Source organism: Bos javanicus, chromosome 4, assembly GCF_032452875.1.
Source record: "Bos javanicus breed banteng chromosome 4, ARS-OSU_banteng_1.0, whole genome shotgun sequence".
Classification (NCBI taxonomy): Eukaryota; Metazoa; Chordata; class Mammalia; order Artiodactyla; family Bovidae; genus Bos; species Bos javanicus.
The window spans coordinates 120,017,263-120,036,559 of NC_083871.1; the positions used below are offsets into that span (position 1 = coordinate 120,017,263).

Sequence of the window (19,297 nt, forward strand, 5' to 3'; positions counted from 1 at the left end):
AATTCCTTTAACTGATGCCTGTGGAAGCTTAACAAAATTTCACAAAAACAACTCTCTAAAAACAAAAAATTTGAGAGACAATTTTCAAAAGTGCTGCAGGAGCGTGCTCACCTTGCGCACCCTGGGGTGCACTGGAGACCTCCGAGGAAGGTGGACGCCGTGGTGCATGAGGTCCTGGATGCAGTCGTTCTCGATGGCCTGGAACAGCCGGCGGGGAGCACGGGTGAGTGCGCCCCGCAGAGAGCAGGGCAGGCGCGGGAGGAGCCTCGGCACAAGGGGACAGTCTAACTGGCTCACCTTCCCGCTCACGAGGGGAAAGGCCTGGGTCCCGTCATCAGGGCTTCTCCACTTTGTCTACACTTCTTAGAACGCACATACCAGAGAGAACTTTTCTTTTATCTTATTTGAAGAAATACCACATTTGTACCAAATTGCATGGCACTCGAGCCTGGATCAAGCCAGACAGGGCCCAGAGACAAAGGTGGGCCTAGGAGCACCCCTCCTGACTCATCTGATAATCTCAGAAAACTGGATCTGTTCCAAGAGCTTACCTCACCCCCCGCCCAAGAACTCACACCGTACCGCTAAGGTGGGGGCCAGGATTCCAAACTGACAGAAACAGATGTCTGGGAGGCACCCCAGTGAGAGGCAGAACAGGCAGTCCCCAGGACTCCACGGCAGTAGGGAAGGATCGAGGGAGACTCGCCACTAACATCTACTCGTCTCCACTAAGTGAGGATGCCCCCTGAAGCCGCCCCTCGGCTCAACGAGACTCCCGTGGGGACCGGGCTGCCCGACCTGTGATCACACAGGAGGTCCACGGCACCACCAGCCGGGCATCTGGGCCATAGAAGTTGACCCTTGAGAGCTAACCACCAGAACACGGGCATTCTACAACTGACCAGGTTTGCTAACATGTCAATGGCAGAGATTTTTTCAAAGAGAAGAAGGCTTTAAATGACGTAACAAGCAAATGCCATTGGGAGACCTGTTGGATCCTGGCTTCAAAATGAAGACATTATTTAAACAAAGCAGAGATGTTTAAATATTAGTATGGGGCTTCCCTGGGGGCTCAGATGGTAAAGAATCTGCCCACAATGCAGAAGACCCGGGTTCACTCCCTGGGTCGGGAAGATCCCCTGGAGAAGGAAATGCCAACCCACTCCAGTACTCTTGCCTGGAGAATCCCATGGACAGAGGAGCCTGGTGGACTATTGGCCCATAGGGGTCACAAAGTAAGCATGGACCTTTTAGAGATGATGCATCCTGAAGTGCACAGGAGTAAGGTGCCACATCTGGAGTTTGCTTTAAAAACTTGAAGGGACACAGGGAAGGGAGTGAAACTGAGAAGCACACACTTCTGATACTAATTTGGTGCAGACCTAAACAATTACCTTTAAATCACAAAGTCCTATTTTTAAACCAGTGCTAGAGAAAAGGGGAACAAATACTCCTTCCTGTGAAGTTTCATGGAGTATAGACCAATGCAAAAAATGCATAAGAACATCCTGGTTCTGCCACTTCCCCAAAAAACTATACACTGAGAAACTACTGTAGAAGTTGTGTACAGGGCAACGGGAAAGGTGAGTTCTTGTTTCCTAGAAGCAGACATCAGTGATAACTGACAGCGTGTGTAACTGAAGCACAAGCTGGGCAAGAGAGGAGAATGTACAGAAATAAACATGGGTGGTTAGCCTCCCCTCTGCCCCCGACACTGCTCCAGGGCCTGCTCTCCCAGGAGAAAAGACCGCTTGATGACTTAGAGTAAAAATTTTACTCTCAGAAGGAAAAAAACACATCTAAGAACCTAGTATGAGAAAAATGTAAGGGATATCAGACATTTTCTTTTGATTTTTTTCCAAAAGAGCCTATGAATGTTTAATTGTGAATTACACAGCCAGTATGTACGTGTTATAGTCATTAAAGGTTATAAGCCTGATTCAAACATCTTTAAATTCTCAAATTATGTTGCTGAAGAGATGGCCTGAGTCTCCCAAGGAGCACTGGCCAACAGAAACACAACAGCAACCACAAATGCAATTTTAAACTTTCCAGTGGTCACACTAAAAACAGGAAAAAAAAAAAAGTAAATTTACTTTAATAATATATTTTGTTTAGCCCAATTATCCAACACACTATCATTTCAACATCAGTCAATATTCTTTTTAAAAATCCATGAGATACTTTATATTCTTCTTTTTCCAGACTGTCTTGCAAATCTGGTGAGTTCCTTACATTTACAGCCCATCTCAGCTTGGACTGGCCACGTTTCAAAGGCCCGGCAGATATACGTGGTCGGACACTGCAGGTCCAGAGCTGCCAAAATGCGCAAAAGCCTCGGTTCCACTCACACTGCGCGTCGTGGTGAGGGAGGGACATCTGAGGCGGGCTCGGTGTGGACGGCACCGCCCCCGCCGTGCGGACGCTCACTGTGAGCTTTGGCTTGACGGGCACAAACAAGGGTTCAAAGGCCCCGCTGTGGTCGCGCTAACGCTTCATAAACGAAAGGACATACCTCCAGTGTTTTCCCTGAAGCCTTTTTCCAAGCTCTGAAATAAATTTCCGCAATGTGTACCATCAAAGATCTGGAAAAAAATTTAATGCAAGTTTGAAGAATTATATTTTCACATGTATCATTTCAGGCAGTCTCCTCTCCCAGGGAAGAAGACACGGTTTTACACTAGTGCTCTGCGAAGTAGAGACAGGCTGTCTGCCTGGAGCAGGAAGCACAAACCAGTCTGGAGAAGGACTGAAACGTCAGCTTCTTCCCTCTCAGTCGCTGCTTCCCCAGAACTTCACTACTTTCTGCGAAACTATGACACGTACGCCCAGAACCAAATTCTTAAGTAAAAAACTTTAAAGATAAATTTCTAATAAAAACTATAAATACAAAAAGTTTAAATATAAATACACTTTAACTTGGAGTCATTCTAGACTAATTAGCTCAGGTACAGGGAATCCTAAAATACCAGGGTTGACTTAGACTCATAATGAGGAAAATCTGCTGATTCAACCCAAATATTGTGCAAATGAGGGGAGAGGAGGCAGCATTCCAGTGAACAATCAGAGATCCAGCATCGAGTCCCAACTCAGTTCTCACACAGCCACCTGATGGGATAGAGGATTTGAAAATTCCAGAGCAGGTTAAGGACTTGACCTCGAATGCGGCAAATAGCTCCCAGTGCTGCCAGGGCCCAGAGGCTGGGGAATCAGTAGAGAGCCCCTCCTCAAGGGCTCCTCCACCACCCACACGGCTCCGCCCTAGGGAGATCGCAGTGTGCACACAGACCCAAAGGACCAGACGTGCTAGCCACATGAACTTTACTACGGCCGAGGCTGAGATCGAACCGGTGAATAATCTATGTAAACGACTACCACAAAGTAAAGTCTTAATTTCAATGTCACTACTGAAAAAGAATGGTTTCCTATAGCAAGGAAAATAACTATTCAGTAATACAACAGTACATAATAAATAATAAGAGATAATTTCTAAAGCTTCTAATCATCATCATTGTCATGTCAGTCGCTCAGTCGTGTCTCACTCTCTGATCCCATAGACTATAGCCCAGCAGGCTCCTCTGTCCATGGGACTCTGCAGGCAAGAATACTGGAGTGGGTAGTCACTCCTTTCTCCAGGGGATCTTCCCGACCCAGGGATCGAACCCAGGTCTCCTGCACAGCAGGCGGATTCTTTACCAGCTGAGCTACCAGGGAAGCCCCTAAAAGTTGACCTGACCAAAGTCAGCTCCAATAGAAACTTTCAAAACCAGACTAAGCACAAAATATGAATTGTTTTTAATACTTACTTTGGTAATCCCTGTAACTGGTTTTTAATGGTCCCATGAATCATTTTAATGAAATTTATATTCCAATTGAAGAGAGAACTAAGAAATCTTCTTCCCTATGAATTAAAAATAGGATGTAACGTTAAAATTGCAACCAAATAAAAAGTCCCCAGTAACCAACAACAAACAGCTCTTTGAAAGTGCAGCAGCCAGTACTGAGGTGCTACTCCCGACGAAGGAGGCTCCCGTGCTCTAACGTGGAGCCTGCACGCCAGAGCGGCGGGGGCCCAAGCTGGGAGCACGGCAGGTGGGGGCCGCACACTGGTGCGAGCAGCAGGGCCATCAGGCTTTGACAGGCAGCTTTTTTAACAAGTATTTACTGGAAGTAAGTTGCCAGTAGAGTCCAGAAGAAGTTTATCATTTACCTAGAATGACTGGAAACTGACCTGAACAAATTAATAACTGATCAGGAAACTAGTTCAGCTATCTTAAATTCAAAAGAGAACACAAATTTTAAAAAGAGAGACTTTTAACACACACATATATATTTATGTCTAAGTGCTCATTTGCTATATCATGTCCAAGTCTTTGCAACTCCATACACCATAGCCCACCAGGCTACTCTGTCCATGGGATTTCCCATGGGAAAATACTGGAATGGCTGCCATTTCCTCCTCCAAGGGATCTTTCCATCCCAGGGATCGAACCCACATCTCTTGCACTAGCAGGCAGACTCTTCACCACTTGAGCCATCTGGACCATTTACACCTGTATTTCATATATGTGTGCGCGTCTGTGTGAAACAGTGCAGTTTACCCACTGCTATGTATCACTTCATGGGAAATAGATGGGGAAACAGTGGAAACAGCGTCAGACTTTATTTTTCGGGGCTCCAAAATCACTGCAGATGGTGATTGCAGCCATGAAATTAAAAGACGCTTACTCCTTGGAAGGAAAGTTATGACCAACCTAGATAGCATATTCAAAAGCAGAGACATAACTTTGCCAACAAAGGCTCGTCTAGTCAAGGCTATGGTTTTTCCAGTGGTCATGTATGGTTGTGAGAGTTAAGACTGTGAAGAAGGCTGAGCGCCGAAGAATTGATGCTTTTGAACTGTGCTGTTGGAGAAGACTCTTGAGAGTCCCTTGGACTGCAAGGAGATCCAACCAGTCCATTCTGAAGGAGATCAGCCCTGGGATTTCTTTGGAAGGAATGCTGCTAAAGCTGAAACTCCAGTATTTTAGCCACCTCATGCGAAGAGCTGACTCATTGGAAAAGACTCTGATGCTGGGAGGGATTGGGGGCAGGCGGAGAAGGGGATGACAGAGGATGAGATGGCTGGATGGCATCACTGACTCGATGGACGTGAGTCTCAGTGAACTCTGGGAGTTGGTGATGGACAGGGAGGCCTGGTGTGCTGCGATTTATGGGGTCGCAAAGGGCTGGACACGACTGAGTGACTGATCTGATCTGATGTATAATTCCATGGACAGAGGAGCCCAGTGGGCTACAGTCCATGGGGTTGCAAAGAGTTGGACACAACTGAGCGACTAACACACACACATGTGTGTGTTATTGACTTATAAAGTGTGTCTGAATCCACTCTATACTTTACTCTCCCAAACTTCACAACTACCCTGGATGCCCAGGGCAGAGGCCCAGCGTCTCTCCAACAATGACGACATCAGAGCAGCAGCAGCAGTCAGCGTATCTCCTGTCACGTGGGCACCAAGGGCCCTGTGAAAGGCTGAGTGTGCCCCGAGGGCACCCTGGGAGACGGTGGGTGCTGTCCCTACAGCACAGAAGGAACACTGGGACTGAGCGGTGTTTGATCGAGGCGACCTACCACCTGTTCAGTGGGCACCAGGGGTCTGAACACGGCCTTTCTGACCCCCAGGGCTGAAGGTTTCGGCCAGTGTGGGCCGCAATCAGGTCCAGCCCTTCTGTGTCACCAGTGAGAGGGTGCGTGGGAAGAAGGCACACTGCGGTCAAACCCTGCCCTGCCCCGCCGTGAGTGTGAGGCCTGAGCAAGTTCCTCAGGGCCCTCCCCCTCTGGGAGGTCCTCCCCACCTCCTTTGGGGATGGGTGACTGCTGCCCCCTTTTGCCTCAAATCGTGTCTGCCAGGCCACAAGCAGTCAGAGTCAGGGCTATATTCTATATTAAAAACAACATGCTTTGCATCCCAACATGGAAATACAGTCAATCTAAAAAGACTACCAGTCAATCTTAAAGGAATAACCCTGAATATTCATTGGAAGGACTGATGCTGAAGCTCCAATACTTTGGCCACCTGATGTGAACAGCCCACTCACGGGAAAAGACCCTGATGCTGGGAAAGATTGAGGGCAGGAGGAGAAGGGGGTGACAGAGAATGAGATAAGATGGGTAGATGGTATCACTGACTCAATGGACATAAGTTTGAGCAAACTCTGGAAGACAATGAAGGACACGGAAGCCTGGTGTGCTGTAGTCCATGGGGTCGCAAGGGGTCAGACATGACTGAGTGACGAAACAATGAACAAAAAGACTAGAGGGGCTTCCCTGGGGGCTCAGTTGTAACGAATCCAACTGCCAGGGCAGGAGACACAAGCTTGATCCCCGGTCCAGGAAGACCCCATGCCACGAGGCAACCAAGCCTGTGCACCACAAGTGCTGAGCCCGTGCTCTGGAGCCACGCTCTGCAGTGAGAGACGCCAGCGCAGCAACGGCCCTGCAAGTGACACTGCACAGCTGCCCCGCCGCTGCGGCCGCGGAGAGCCGAGCAGTGAGAGGGGCCCAGGGGGCCACAACAGACAGACAATACCGTTTTTAAATCTAAAACGCTGCCCAAATTACAACAAATTATCAAGAGGCTCATGTTCCCAGCGCTTCTTAAAAAAATAAATAAATAAAATAAAACAAGTACAGAAAACTCTAAAGATAACAGATGAGCATGTCCAAGAGAGCTAGGCAAGCCACTCTGTAATTTTAATTCTCTAATAGCCACATTAATAAAAGTAAAAAAGATCAAATTAACTTTATTAATGTATTTATGTAATCTAATATATCCAAAGTGTCATTTAAATATGTAATAAATACACAAAAATTATTAATGTGATATTTAACATTCTTTTTCCATATCAAGTTTCAAATCCCCACATATTTTACATTTAAGGCCACAGCTGGATTGGCCATATTTCATGTGCTCAGTAGCCAAGTGTGGGAGTGACCACTGGTGGACAGTGGAGCACTGGGCCAGGAACCTCGCTTTGGATTTACTGGATAGGTATGAAAGAAAACAAGAATCTTACGATAATAGCTTTGAGTTATATGCCAATTAACCTGGAATTAGGGCAGAGGGTCAGATCTGATCCATGGGGAAGTGCCTTCTCAACCTTATTTTTAGTCATTTTTAATTTAAAACGCAATCATGGTTCCCCCAGGATTCACACAGCCACCTGTTCCCATCTCCTTTAATGATGAAATACGCAATGACTTGTAAAATGTTTGCTTAACACTGTCACGCAGTAAATATGAATTGCAACAAATATAATAGTTTTTGACACTTAAGCTGGCTCTTTTATTAAAACACTGAGCATGATGCAAACAGCAAACTCACGAACTCAGGAAAAACTTCCATCACAAAGCAGTTCACAGGACTTTCCTGGCGCTCCAGCGGTCAAGAATCCGCCTGCCAACGCAGGGAACATGGATGTGCTCCCTGGTCCAGGAAAACCCCACATGCTTAGACCACGCGTCACAATAAGAGAAGCTCTGAGAAGCCCACACATTGCAACGAAGAACAGCCCCTGCATGCAGCAAAGACGACTCAGCGCAGTCAGAAACAAATTAGTTTTTTAAAAAGCAGTTCACAAACACACCAAGATGAAAAACCACTTGCCTCTTCTTTTTTGATGTAATTGACATTTATGAAGCACTCAAGCAGCATGTCTTTAATTTCTCTACTTTCTTCCAAATGATAATCAAAGCAATATAAAGCCTGATGGATACGCCACAGCCGACATATGTCTGCACCCTGGGGATGACAGGAAAAGAAAATCAACTAATTTTTCTTTTTTAATAATGGGTAAGGCCACATTTCAAATTAACTATGAGACTATTTTATGTCATCAAAAAGAAAAAATGACAAGAGAAAACATTTTAAAATTTGCAAACAAAGCTCCAGAGAACATTTTCCTAAAACTCAGGCAAAAGCAAGCAGAGATGCTGCCAGCCAGCACTGCACACCGTTTTATGTACCAACGAGGAGGCGAGCCTGCGCTGAGTGTGCGGGGCCTGAGCCACGCCAGGCTAGGAGCGACTGCCGCAGGACTGTGCCGCCAGGAAACAGACCTGAACGTTCTTAACTGGAAATGTAATCAGCCCGTGTGGCTGGTGGCTACTGTGGTAAACGGCACAGGTACAGACGTTTGATTTTAAAGGTGAACAAGAATGGCAGGGAAAATGGATTTTAAAAAGGCAAACCAAGGATGGCTTATGGATAAATTCTGACACAAACAACGAGTTTTCAATCACTCCCATGGTCAGAGCGCGAGCTGAGGATGCAGTCAAAAAGATTCTTTTCTGTCGTGAAATTGACTGCTCCTTGGAGGCCACCCTGGGACAGTCTGTCCCACAGGAGGTAAGAAAAGGATCAGCTGCAAGGTACATAGAAACCTGCTGGCAATGTGTACCAAGAGCTCCAAGTTCAAACCCGCTGACCTACAAATTTCACTTGGAGGAATCTGTGACAAGTGAGCAAAGATGTAGAAGGAGGGCAAAGAGAAACCCCCAAAGATCCCTCAATGACAAGGGTCGCCTTGGCAGTGGAATTACTGATGATTTTTGTTTTTTTTTTCATTTTCCCTCTTCTTCATTTGCCCAGGTTTCTAAGATGAACACAAGTATCTGCTGTTGTTTGATCAGGGGAGAAAACCGCTCTTTTTCTGGATCTCTGAGTTGCATGCCAAAGACTGAAGGATGCGTTATATCCTGTTCTCACCATGCTTCCTGTGGGCCTGCCAAAGCTTCTACAGGCCTGGGCTGCAGTCTACAGCCCCGCCCCGGCCGCCCTCCTGCCCACTCACTCAGGTCAGCAGGCTCTCCCTGACCCCCTCCCCCATGCCGCCCTCAGTTCTCCCTGGACCAGTTCCCATCGAGGGGACAGCCTTCCATAGGCCACACACTGAGGAAGACGGGGAGATAGTCTATGCACAATGCACGCACGTGGAGCTCTGCCCATCCTTGACTGCCCACCTCTGAGCATCACCCAGTGAAAAACCCCGCCCGGGAGCCACTGGGCCAGGCCTCGCACAAGCAGAGGTAACTCCTAACTGGTGTAAACACGTGCACTTCTCAGCAAAGCACAGCGTGTGCTTTAGAAAGGGAACGCACTGTCTTCGTCCTGAGACTCCTCCTCAGCAGCATGATGAAGGCGGTCTTGCCCATGTTCTCCTTGGCGGGCAGGCCTCTCTCCCACCACTTCACGCACAGGTCCTGGATGGAGCCCTGCAGCGCTCGCTCACCCTCTGGCAGCGCGTACAAAATTCCTGCAACAGAGTAGGCGCTGCACAGTGAGTGCATGTAGTGAACCGGGGCTCGTCCAGATCCAACCCAGAAGAGCATGTGACTCACAAGTGTGCCCAGCAGACATTAGTTTAACTCACCAAGACTTCTACACATTATTTATAGCATACAAACAATGCTAACTAAAAAACTGTTCCACCACTGTTGTAAAAGCAGACCCAACAGAACAGGAAATTTTAGAAGACCAAGAGGTCCTATTGCCCAAACTCCTAACGACGAGAGGCTCCAAACCCGAGTGCAGGGACACCCATGGCAACACTCAACAGCTGAGCCAGGGCAGGCCGAGTGACCAGTTACCCCACAGCTACCCCTCAGCTTGTTGGCCTCAAGTTCTGGCTCACTGGTGAAAAATAGTAAAAGCAACTATTATAATGAATAGAAAAGCTGTAGTGCTGTTAATAACAAAAGAGCTCAAGAACTAAATTAAAATGCTGACAGTGTGCTCGTAACTGGAATCCAGACATCTGAAAGCCATTCCTTTAAAGTAAAATTCCTGAATTAACGGGGAATTTTATAAACCATGTTTGGAGACTGAGGATGAACTGTGGTAACACCCACAAGCATCTGGGAGCTCCTTTCATACTGACCGGGGTAATCTTAGTAAGACACATTAATTCCACACAAGAATTCTGAATAAAAGAGCATACTAAACAGATGCATAAGCCAAATGGTTCTGGTTTATGTGTGAAATGAAAATGCCAGTAAGAATTGATGACAAAATCTGATTAGGGAACTAATCAGATTCACACAGTGGGAGGTGAGGGTACCTGTGAGATTTTTCTTCAAAAAAAAAAAAAAACAAAGTTATCTTTGCATCTTTTATAGCTATAATTTCATTCAAATATTATATGATCAGATCATCTCATAAATTCATACTAGTGTTCCTACTAAATTAATAACTATCACTTCACAGTTTAGTTAAAATTTAGAGTACCAACTTAGGAATATTCGAGTAGGAGGAGTCAACAACTGTTTCCCAGGTCATATTCATGACGCAATTAAAGAAAAAGAGGCAGTGCCACAGGTACTGGGCTCCCCTGAGCTGCTGGGCAGTGAATCCCCAGCCAAGGAGCTTGCAACGGCTGGTTCCCCTTATCAGCTCTTATTGGTCCTGAAGGTTCAAATATAGCCTGTCGTCCAGTAATGCACATGTTCACCATCTGAAACACTTATATGTGGCTCAAATGAAATAATTACTCAGGACAGCCCCTAAAGGAATGCTCCTTTGCTCGTTTTTTCCAGCTGAAGTACAAGAGCCCTGTTTCTCCACTGCTGGGGGCTTCCTTTTACTGGTATCACAGACACAGCACTCATTCACACCCCACGTTACTGCAAAGTCAACTTACCATTTAATATAACAGCACACTCCAGTAAGGGTTCACAGTTCTCTCTTTCATTTATGACTGACACAGAAGCAAGAATCACAGATGTAACTGCATGGATTATTTCTATGTTTCTATGCTATAAGTAAAAAAAAAAAAAAAATCAAAGCACAAGTAAGTTAAAATCAACTTAAAATTTAATTTTAAATGTAAAACTTACTAAATTTATGAAAATAAAGCCACACTTGACACTTGTTCTAAACAGCGAGTTAGGGCTTCCCTGGTGCTCCAGTGGCTGGGACCCCGGCTCCCAGTACAGGGGGCCCAGGGTCAATCCCTGGGCAGGGACTATATCCCATATACTGCAACTAAGTTTATAAATAAGTATTAAAAAATAAAATAAAATAAAAAGTGAGTTAAAGCTGGACACAGATCAGCAGTTTGAAAAGAGCAGCCCTGAATCCTGGGTAAATAACGGTAGGCTCAAAAAGGTGTAACCACATTAAATAGACTTCTGGTACCCGCGTCTTCTAACTTTAATTTTAACAATGTAAAATTCAATTATATACAATAAATAATTACTTTTTTAACAAGAAAAAGAAAATTTATCTTTGAAGGATGAGGGTTACCATTTTTGAATCCTGCTCCGCTCTCACACTGTCCTCACTGGGGGCTTCTGCTGTCTGCCACCCCTCCACTGGGCTCTCCAACAACACTTCCACTAGCAAATTCTTGAGCCTTTGCCACAGTTCTTCTTTCTGCTTCCTTGATAATTCATCTATCAACTCATTTAGGTTGAACGGGTCACAAGTATCATTCTGCAAAATAAATAGCAACTGTTACATTTCAAATACAAGAAAACAGTTCTATCTTCTTTATAATGGCATCAAAAGAAGTTTATGTGCTAATAACTAAGTTTGAAATTTGAGAGTCAGGCTGTAGTGTCTGAAATCCAGTCCTAAAAGGGCAACAGGAGTGATCAGACAGAAAGCAGCAGATGCCTCCATGCCTAGTCAGTCCTGGTATACTCCTCTTCACCCCCTTAGCAAAACTGCCCCTGACATCAATCCACCCAGACGTCCTCCGTCTCCAGGCCTGAAATCTGGTTACAAGTGGACACCAGAGCTCAAGTAACAGTAAGAGCCACAACAGTAATAATACAGCCATGCAAAGGACTGCAAGCAGGTTTTCTGGTCTCCAACCAGTCTTGGGCCCTGACTTTGTCCCTGTATCCAATCTGCTACAACCTGAGCACCACAACAGCCACAGTAAGGGATTATAACTCCTTGAATAAAATAAAAACCAATGAGGCCATATTGATAATAAATAGTAGCCAATAATTGGGCTTCCCCAATGGCTCAGCAGTAAAGAATCCGCCTACAGTGCAGGAGATGCAGGCGACGTAGGTTCGATCCCTGGGTCAGGAAGATTTCCTGGAGGAAGGCATTACAACCCACTCCAGTATTCTCACCTGGAGAATCCCATGGACAGCGGAGATTGGCGGGCTGTAGTCCACAGCATCACAAAAAGTCAGACACAACTGAAGTGACTGAGCATGCACACACAGCCAATAACTTATCAATAATTAACTAATGGCATTGGCATGCTATTAATAGCAATAAATAAATACAGCAGCAATTTGGGATTGGAAAATCACAATTTTGTAGTGACCATTGTAATAATTGATTCAGGCAAGAAACCCCAACTATCAATATATTTTAAAGGTATTGTGAAATACACATATGGAAAGGTGTACTAAGTGTGACTGTAGGTAAATAAATAAAGCCTCGTGTCTCCACCACCCCTCCAGGGCTGCCGCCCTCCCCTCCCCAGTTTTTTTAGCATTTATGGTAATTACTGCCTTGCTTTTCTTGATAACTTCACCACCATTTGCATCCCTAAACCATGTCCTGTAAATAGGTCTATTTTCCACTTGGTAGAGAACTGGGTCACAAGGTCTCTGTTCTTTCATATCTTGCTTCTCTTGCTCAACATTATTTAGTGACACTCATCCATACACTGCATGTCATTACAGTTCATTTAGTTTCATTTCATTTCCATTATAGTTTTGCTTTTACTTTTGTAGAGTTTTCCATTGCATAAACATAACGAAATATATTTATCCATTCTTCTGTTGATCACTATTTAGTTGTTTCTGGGTTTGGGGTATTTCAGAAAAACACTGCAAAGAACATTGTTTTACATGGCTCTTATTTAAGGACTAAATAAAAAATGGATTGTCAATTGAAGAGTCTGTATACATTCAACACTATCAGTTGAATATATATTTATTACTCTAAATGTTGTAGCAGTTTCCATATCCCCAGCAGTGATGAAATTTTCAAATATTCCACATCTCCCCAACAAGTAGTATTTTCAGTCTGGTGGGAGACAGTGGTATTTTATCTTTTCGTTTTCTTCCAAAGGGCAGAAGTTGGATGAGGAGAAAAGAATTTACCTAGTCTCAATTTACTTCCCCACAGCATGCGTGCGTGGTCAGTCGCTTAGTGTTTGGGACTCCATAGACAGCAGCCCACCAGGCTCCTCTGTCCATGGGATTTCCCAGGCAAGAATGCTGGAGTGGGTTGTCATTTCCTCCTCCAGGGGATCTTCCCGACCCAGGGATCAAACCCATGTCTCCTGTGTCTCCTGCACTGGCAGGTGGATTTTTTTACCACTGTGCCACCTGGGAAGCCCATTTCCCCACAGATCACTTGTTAACTACAAAAGTGGGAATACTAACGCACCAGCAATGACACAAATCGACACCATGTGCCTCACCAAGGAGGCCGTGACACCACTTACACACACAGCCCCTCCATATGCATAAACGAGCAAACGAGGGCAGGGGAAGGGCAGCCTCAGAGCAGCTGCCTGCACGCTTCCAGACTGTCAGTCACGGGGGGCGTGCCGTGGCACTCTGGAGTAAAGAGACTAGCAGGGCAGGACAGCGGAGCAAAGCCACCTCTCCATCCCAGTCCCAGCAGCCTCCTCTCTGCGGGACCCATCGGAGTGGTCCAGGGCTCTTCGTCTTTCCCACTACTTTTGTCTGGAATTCTCTCCCGCAATCTCCATCCAATTCTTAGCTGTCACTACTTTGACTTTCACTGCATGATCAGAACAAGTGGGGTATGTGTCATGTGCCCCAAGGTCACAGATTTTAGAGTCGGGGCCCTAAAGCTGGGGTCCTCCAGAGTCGGTCCTAGGCCCTGCTCCTACTACACTGCGTGGATGACCCAACGCATCCCACAGGAGCTGACGCCCCCGAGCCTGCCTCCGGCCGAGCTGCTCCTGGCTCCAGGCCTGCCTCTCCACATCCACCTGCACGCTTCTCACACATGCGTCCTGGAGCCTCTCAGCACATCCCACGTGAGCCATCTCCTCCCTCAAGCCTGCCCTCTTCCCACTTAGGACCTCGCTGAATGAATGAGGTCCTTTTCTTTGTGTTCAAAGGAATATTCCCAAAAGGTGAGTCTTCTCTTTCTGTCTAGAGTTCTCTCTCTTTCACCCTTTTGCACACAGGTCACTCTCTGCTTAAAAGTCCCTGTTCCTCTCAGGACAGTCTCAATTCCTCAGAATGGTCAAGGTCTCATTCCCGATGTCACCTCTTTCCTTCTTCCTCAGCTGGTGTTTTTACACTAAACATCTCTAAGTTCAAACACAAGGTACTTCTCCAGTCTTCAGAGTTAACCCTGTTGGTTAGCGCAGTCCTTCTCCATACCCCTCTGACTGGTTAACTTATTTCACTTTTTAGATCTTTGGTTCCACAGCCTTTTTATCAGGATGGGAAACATTCCATGTCTAAATCTGGGTCCCTCCACACCTCTGCCCCAGTTTAGCCCTTACCCTGGTGTGTTTACACACCTGGATTCACCACAACACAGTAAATAACCTAAGGACAAAAAAGGATGTCTTCCTCACAATGCCACGCACAGAACAAGAGATCAATAAACATTTAAGTAGGTGATTCGAAACATCTTGTGTTACGCCACTTAGCATGCTCACAACAACCCTCTTAAAGCAAATGGGAAACACTGTTTGTCAGTAGTTGCCCATCAGCAGATCTAATTGTGTTTAGTTCTGCCTTACTTCTTTAAATACACCTTGGTCTGTACGGATTCACTGAAATGATTATATTTCACTTGTGGATATAATGATTTTAGCAAAACGTCTATATATTAACAGTCAAAATCACAATAAAGCTAAATATAAAACTTACATCAAGTTGAATGAATTGCAAAAATTTTCCAATTAGCTCCTTAGACACTGCTTGTATGAATGTCTCACGTTTTTCCATAGCAGATCAAACTGTTTTTCATATGGCATTTATTCTGCAACACTAGTAAAAAAAACACAATCATAGTTAGTATCCAAAACTGCAAGGAAATCCCTACACTACCTGTGATAGACAGTTTCTAACAATATTCTGACCTAAACAAGCTATAACATCTAAAAAAAAACTTTGTTACCAAGGAGGAAAGGGATTGACATATACACTCTACTGTATATAAAGAGGTAACTAGTAAGAGCCTCGGAGAAGGCAATGGCACCCCACTCCAGTACTCTTGCCTGGAAAATCCCATGGACGGAGGAGCCTGGTGGGCTGCAGTCCATGGGGTCGCTAGGAGTCGGACACGACTGAGGGACTTCACTTTCACTTTTCACTTTCCTGCATTGGAGAAGGAAATGGCAACCCACTCCAGTGTTCTTGCCTGGAGAATCCCAGGGACGGGGGAGCCTGGTGGGCTGCTGTCTCTGGGGTCGCACAGAGTCGGACACGACTGAAGGGACTTAGCAGCAGCAGCAGTAAGAGCCTAATTACAGCACTGGGGGCTCTACTCAACACTCTGTAATGACATATATGGGAAAGAAAGAATCTAAAAGAGAGTGGATAAGTGTACAATTGATTCTGTGCAGCAGAAACTAACACAACATTGTGAATCAACTATATTGATAAAAAATAATTAAAAATAAATAAAAATAACTTCCTTCTTTTCTTCACTGAGAACAGTATCAACATAACATCATGTTTTTATCGATTGTTAATGAAGTTACCAACTAAGGACAGAGAAATCCAACAGCTCTAGGAGGCTCACCTCTCTCCCTTTCTAGGACCTTCACAAGATGCTCCTTCAGGTCTGAGGCAGCTCAGCAAAGAACAGACTGGGCCGAGCTGCTAACACCTGAAGACTCTCCTTCCTCAAGGGCATTCCTGCACCAGGAAAACCCTGCCGGTGGCCTTGCCAGGCAATGTGTGGCCTCGGGGCCGCCTGGGAGCTTGTTAGTGTGCGCATCAGGTGCACTCCTCCCTGGCCCCGTGGGACAGAGCTCAGGGATTGTGTCTCCTGGAAAAAATCCTATTTTCCATTTACACCGCCTAGTGCTTGCAGTGCCTGATTCGAAAGAGATCATGAAGCAACTGCAAAGAACATAGGTGTAGCAGGACACTTACCTTAAAAATAAATGAAAACCTCCTGCAGTCACAAGCAGAGCAACATGGAAAATTACTGGTACCAATGGCAACAATTACCAGGACAGAGTCATCTTAAATGCAGAACCCCAAGATCTTAGCATTTAAATCAAACAACAAGAACAGAAAATAACTTCTCCACATAAGTAACACTAAAGTATGGCCGCCTCAGCCCTCAACTCAGATGGCCGAGAGACAGGCATGACTTCTGACCCGCCAAGCAGGCAGGAGGGTCACCAGCAATAAGCCTGATGCATGATTATGGCTAGTTTGAGTTCAAGAGTTTAAATGAACAGTATTCCAAAAAAGGTGCAGCCAACCACACAGAACCTTTTACCTTAAAATGGGGACCTTGCTTGTTTGTGATTCTGGTAGCTTTTCTGGTTTGCTCTATTTCCAAGTGTAATTCCCACAGTAATCCAATAGACGACCAGATTCACTGCCATAGCCCCCATTTTCTCTCTGGTGATTGTAGTTCTTTAAGGATAATTAATTTTCCAACTTCACTAAATCTCTCTAGTGAAGTGACCACTTCACTAGAGTGACCACTACTGTGTGCATAAGGCCCCGCCCCTCCAAGCAGAGCTACCTTCTAGGAGAGATCACCTCGCCAGGCAACTGCCATCCCAATGGCAGGGTGCTCTGTACTAAGATGAGTATTTAAAAGAGACTTTTGTCACGTTGTCACCGCAGAAAACCCCTGTCACCTGGAGCCAACCGTTCATCTCAGAACTAGGAGAGACACCTGAGGACAGTTTTCCCAGGGCACAAGCGCTCAGAGAACTGATCTCTGAGATCAGTCTCTGGTCCAGGGCTCAGGGGACCCTGCCCGGTGTCAGTCCCCGGTCCGGGCTCAGGGGATCCTGCCCGGTGTCAGTCCCCGGTCCTGGGCTCAGGGGACCCTGCCCGGGATCAGCCCCCGGTCCGGGCTCAGGAGACCCTGCCCGGTGTCAGTCCCCGGTCCTGGGCTCAGGGGACCCTGCCCGGGATCAGCCCCCGGTCCGGGCTCAGGGGACCCTGCCCGGTGTCAGTCCCCGGTCCTGGGCTCAGGGAACCCTGCCCGGGATCAGCCCCCGGTCCGGGCTCAGGGAACCCTGCCCGGTGTCAGTCCCCGGTCCTGGGCTCAGGGAACCCTGCCCGGGATCAGCCCCCGGTCCGAGGCTCAGGGGACCCTGCCCGGTGTCAGTCCCCGGTCCTGGGCTCAGGGGACCCTGCCTGGGCTCAGCCCCCGGTCCGGGGCTCAGGCGATCCTGCCCGGGGTCAGCCCAGCCCAGGCTGCGGGGCCTCTGAACTCAGTCCCGGGGGAACAGGCGCGGAGTGTGGCGCGCTCCCGGCCCGGCGCCCGCCTTCCCGGCCGCCTCAGAGCCCCGGCCGGGCCGCGGGCTCAGATCGCGGCCCACGCGGAGGCTGCGGTGTTAGGGAACCGAGCGGACCGAGCCCCCGTCTCCCGGTCCCCCGCCCCCAGCCCTCCGCCGGCCAAACCCGCGGCGCTCACCTTGTCCCCGGGACCCGCAGTTTCCCGCGTTCTGACCAGATTCAAACCCGCCCGCCGGCTCCCCCAACGCGCCCCGCCCGCCCGCGCGTCACACGCGCCGCTCTCGCGATAACTGGGCGTGGGCGAGGCCGCCGGAGGGCGCACGCCCGCCCCGCCCCGCCCGCCTCAGGCCCCGCCTCCGAGGCCGCCAGAGCCGCTGCGCGGGCCGCGCCTCTCCACGCGAGCTCGGATCGTGACATTTTTTAGCTTGACATCAAAATTTGTCGTGGCTTAAGTGATTGAAACAGATACAACCTCTGACATAATTATAAAGACTGACTCAGAATAAAACTGTGACATCACCCTTTATATGCATCCAGTGACGTCTGAACACTAGCAGCTGAACTCCGGTCTGGGTGAACTCTACGTTTCCCACATAATTGTGTCCTTAATGCAGTATCTGTTTCTGCCATGCAATTTCTATGGACCATGTGCCCAGCAAAATATATTTATAAATAAATGTAGACACATATACTTACTATCTTGTCATCAAAATTCTCTAGATTTACAAACATATTAATTGGGATACAAATATATCAGAATGAAAGTGAAAGTGTTAGTGGTTCAGTCGTGTCCGACTCTCTGTGACCCCATGGACTGTAGCCCGACAGGCTCCTCTGTCCGTGGGATTCTTCAGGCAAGAATACTGCAGTGGGTAGCCAATCCCTTCTCCAGGGTGTCTTCCCTACCCACGGATGGAACCTGGGTCTCCTGAATTGTAGGCAGATTCTTTATCATCTGAGCCACCAGGGAAGCGTACAAATATATCAAAGTCATATATAAATTGATTGTAAATGTCGTAAATATTACATATAAAATTAAACTTGTTGAAACACACTTAATACTATGTTTAAGACTGTTTTCTAATAAGTTGTATATTCTGATTTGTTTATTGCTGTAAATACTGAGAAAACTTTACACTAAAAAAAAAAAGCAGACAAATGAAGAAACAATTGATAGCAATGTTCAGTTCAGTTCAGTCGCTCAGTCGTGTCCGACTCTTTGCGACCCCATGAATTGCAGCAGGCCAGGCCTTCCTGTCCATCACCAACTCCCAGAGTCCACTCAAACTCACGTCCATCGAGTTGGTGATGCCATCCAGCCATCTCATCCTCTGTCGTCTCCTTCTCCTCCTGCCCCCAATCCCTCCCAGCATCAGAGTCTTTTCCTAGCTAAATACAATAGCATTTAACTAAAATATGTTCATACTAGCAATGAACATATTTTACTTAAATGCCAAAAATCAGATATTGATCTATCATCAATTTCTTTTAATTTAACTTGTATCAGCTAACAATTTGATTGGACTTTCCTTCAATTTTCGTTGGAACCAAAGACTTGGAAACCATCTGAATTTCAAAAGAATTTGAACCCAGTCACTTGAAATAATTTTTCTCAGTTTCCGTAAAACCTTAACCCAGATACATTGAATTACTATTAATTATATCAGCTACTATTTGAAGGCACTTTTGCCAATACAGGTTTTTTAGATAAAAGCTTTTTTTGCTCGCTTTATATGTTTTTCTCCCACCTTGGGGATCTGCAGATTTCACTCATCCATTCCTCAGCCAGATCAGATTGAACCGTCTAAGGAACTGTTCACAAACTGCTGAGGAACA

General features: G+C 46.5%; 1 protein-coding gene across 3 annotated transcripts in view; it reads right to left on the reverse strand.

The window, feature by feature from the left end:
• The window catches only part of NCAPG2 (non-SMC condensin II complex subunit G2), a 72,612-nt gene extending 54,876 nt beyond the window's left edge, over window positions 1–17,736 (reverse strand). Inside the window, exons 1-9 of one of the 3 annotated variants that reach the window (XM_061415346.1) lie at window positions 17,640–17,736; window positions 14,894–15,013; window positions 11,304–11,492; window positions 10,699–10,813; window positions 9,161–9,315; window positions 7,668–7,802; window positions 3,807–3,901; window positions 2,516–2,585; window positions 112–198 (exon numbers count right to left, since the gene is read on the reverse strand). In XM_061415346.1, the coding sequence (XP_061271330.1) occupies window positions 112–198; window positions 2,516–2,585; window positions 3,807–3,901; window positions 7,668–7,802; window positions 9,161–9,315; window positions 10,699–10,813; window positions 11,304–11,492; window positions 14,894–14,971 (924 nt within the window). In that variant the 5' untranslated portion in view covers window positions 14,972–15,013; window positions 17,640–17,736. Of the gene's footprint in view, window positions 1–111; window positions 199–2,515; window positions 2,586–3,806; window positions 3,902–7,667; window positions 7,803–9,160; window positions 9,316–10,698; window positions 10,814–11,303; window positions 11,493–14,893; window positions 15,014–16,481; window positions 17,234–17,639 lie in introns of those variants that run through there. The other 2 variants (XM_061415345.1, XM_061415347.1) reach the window with 2 other exon arrangements.
• Between the last annotated feature and the right edge of the window lie 1,561 nt (window positions 17,737–19,297).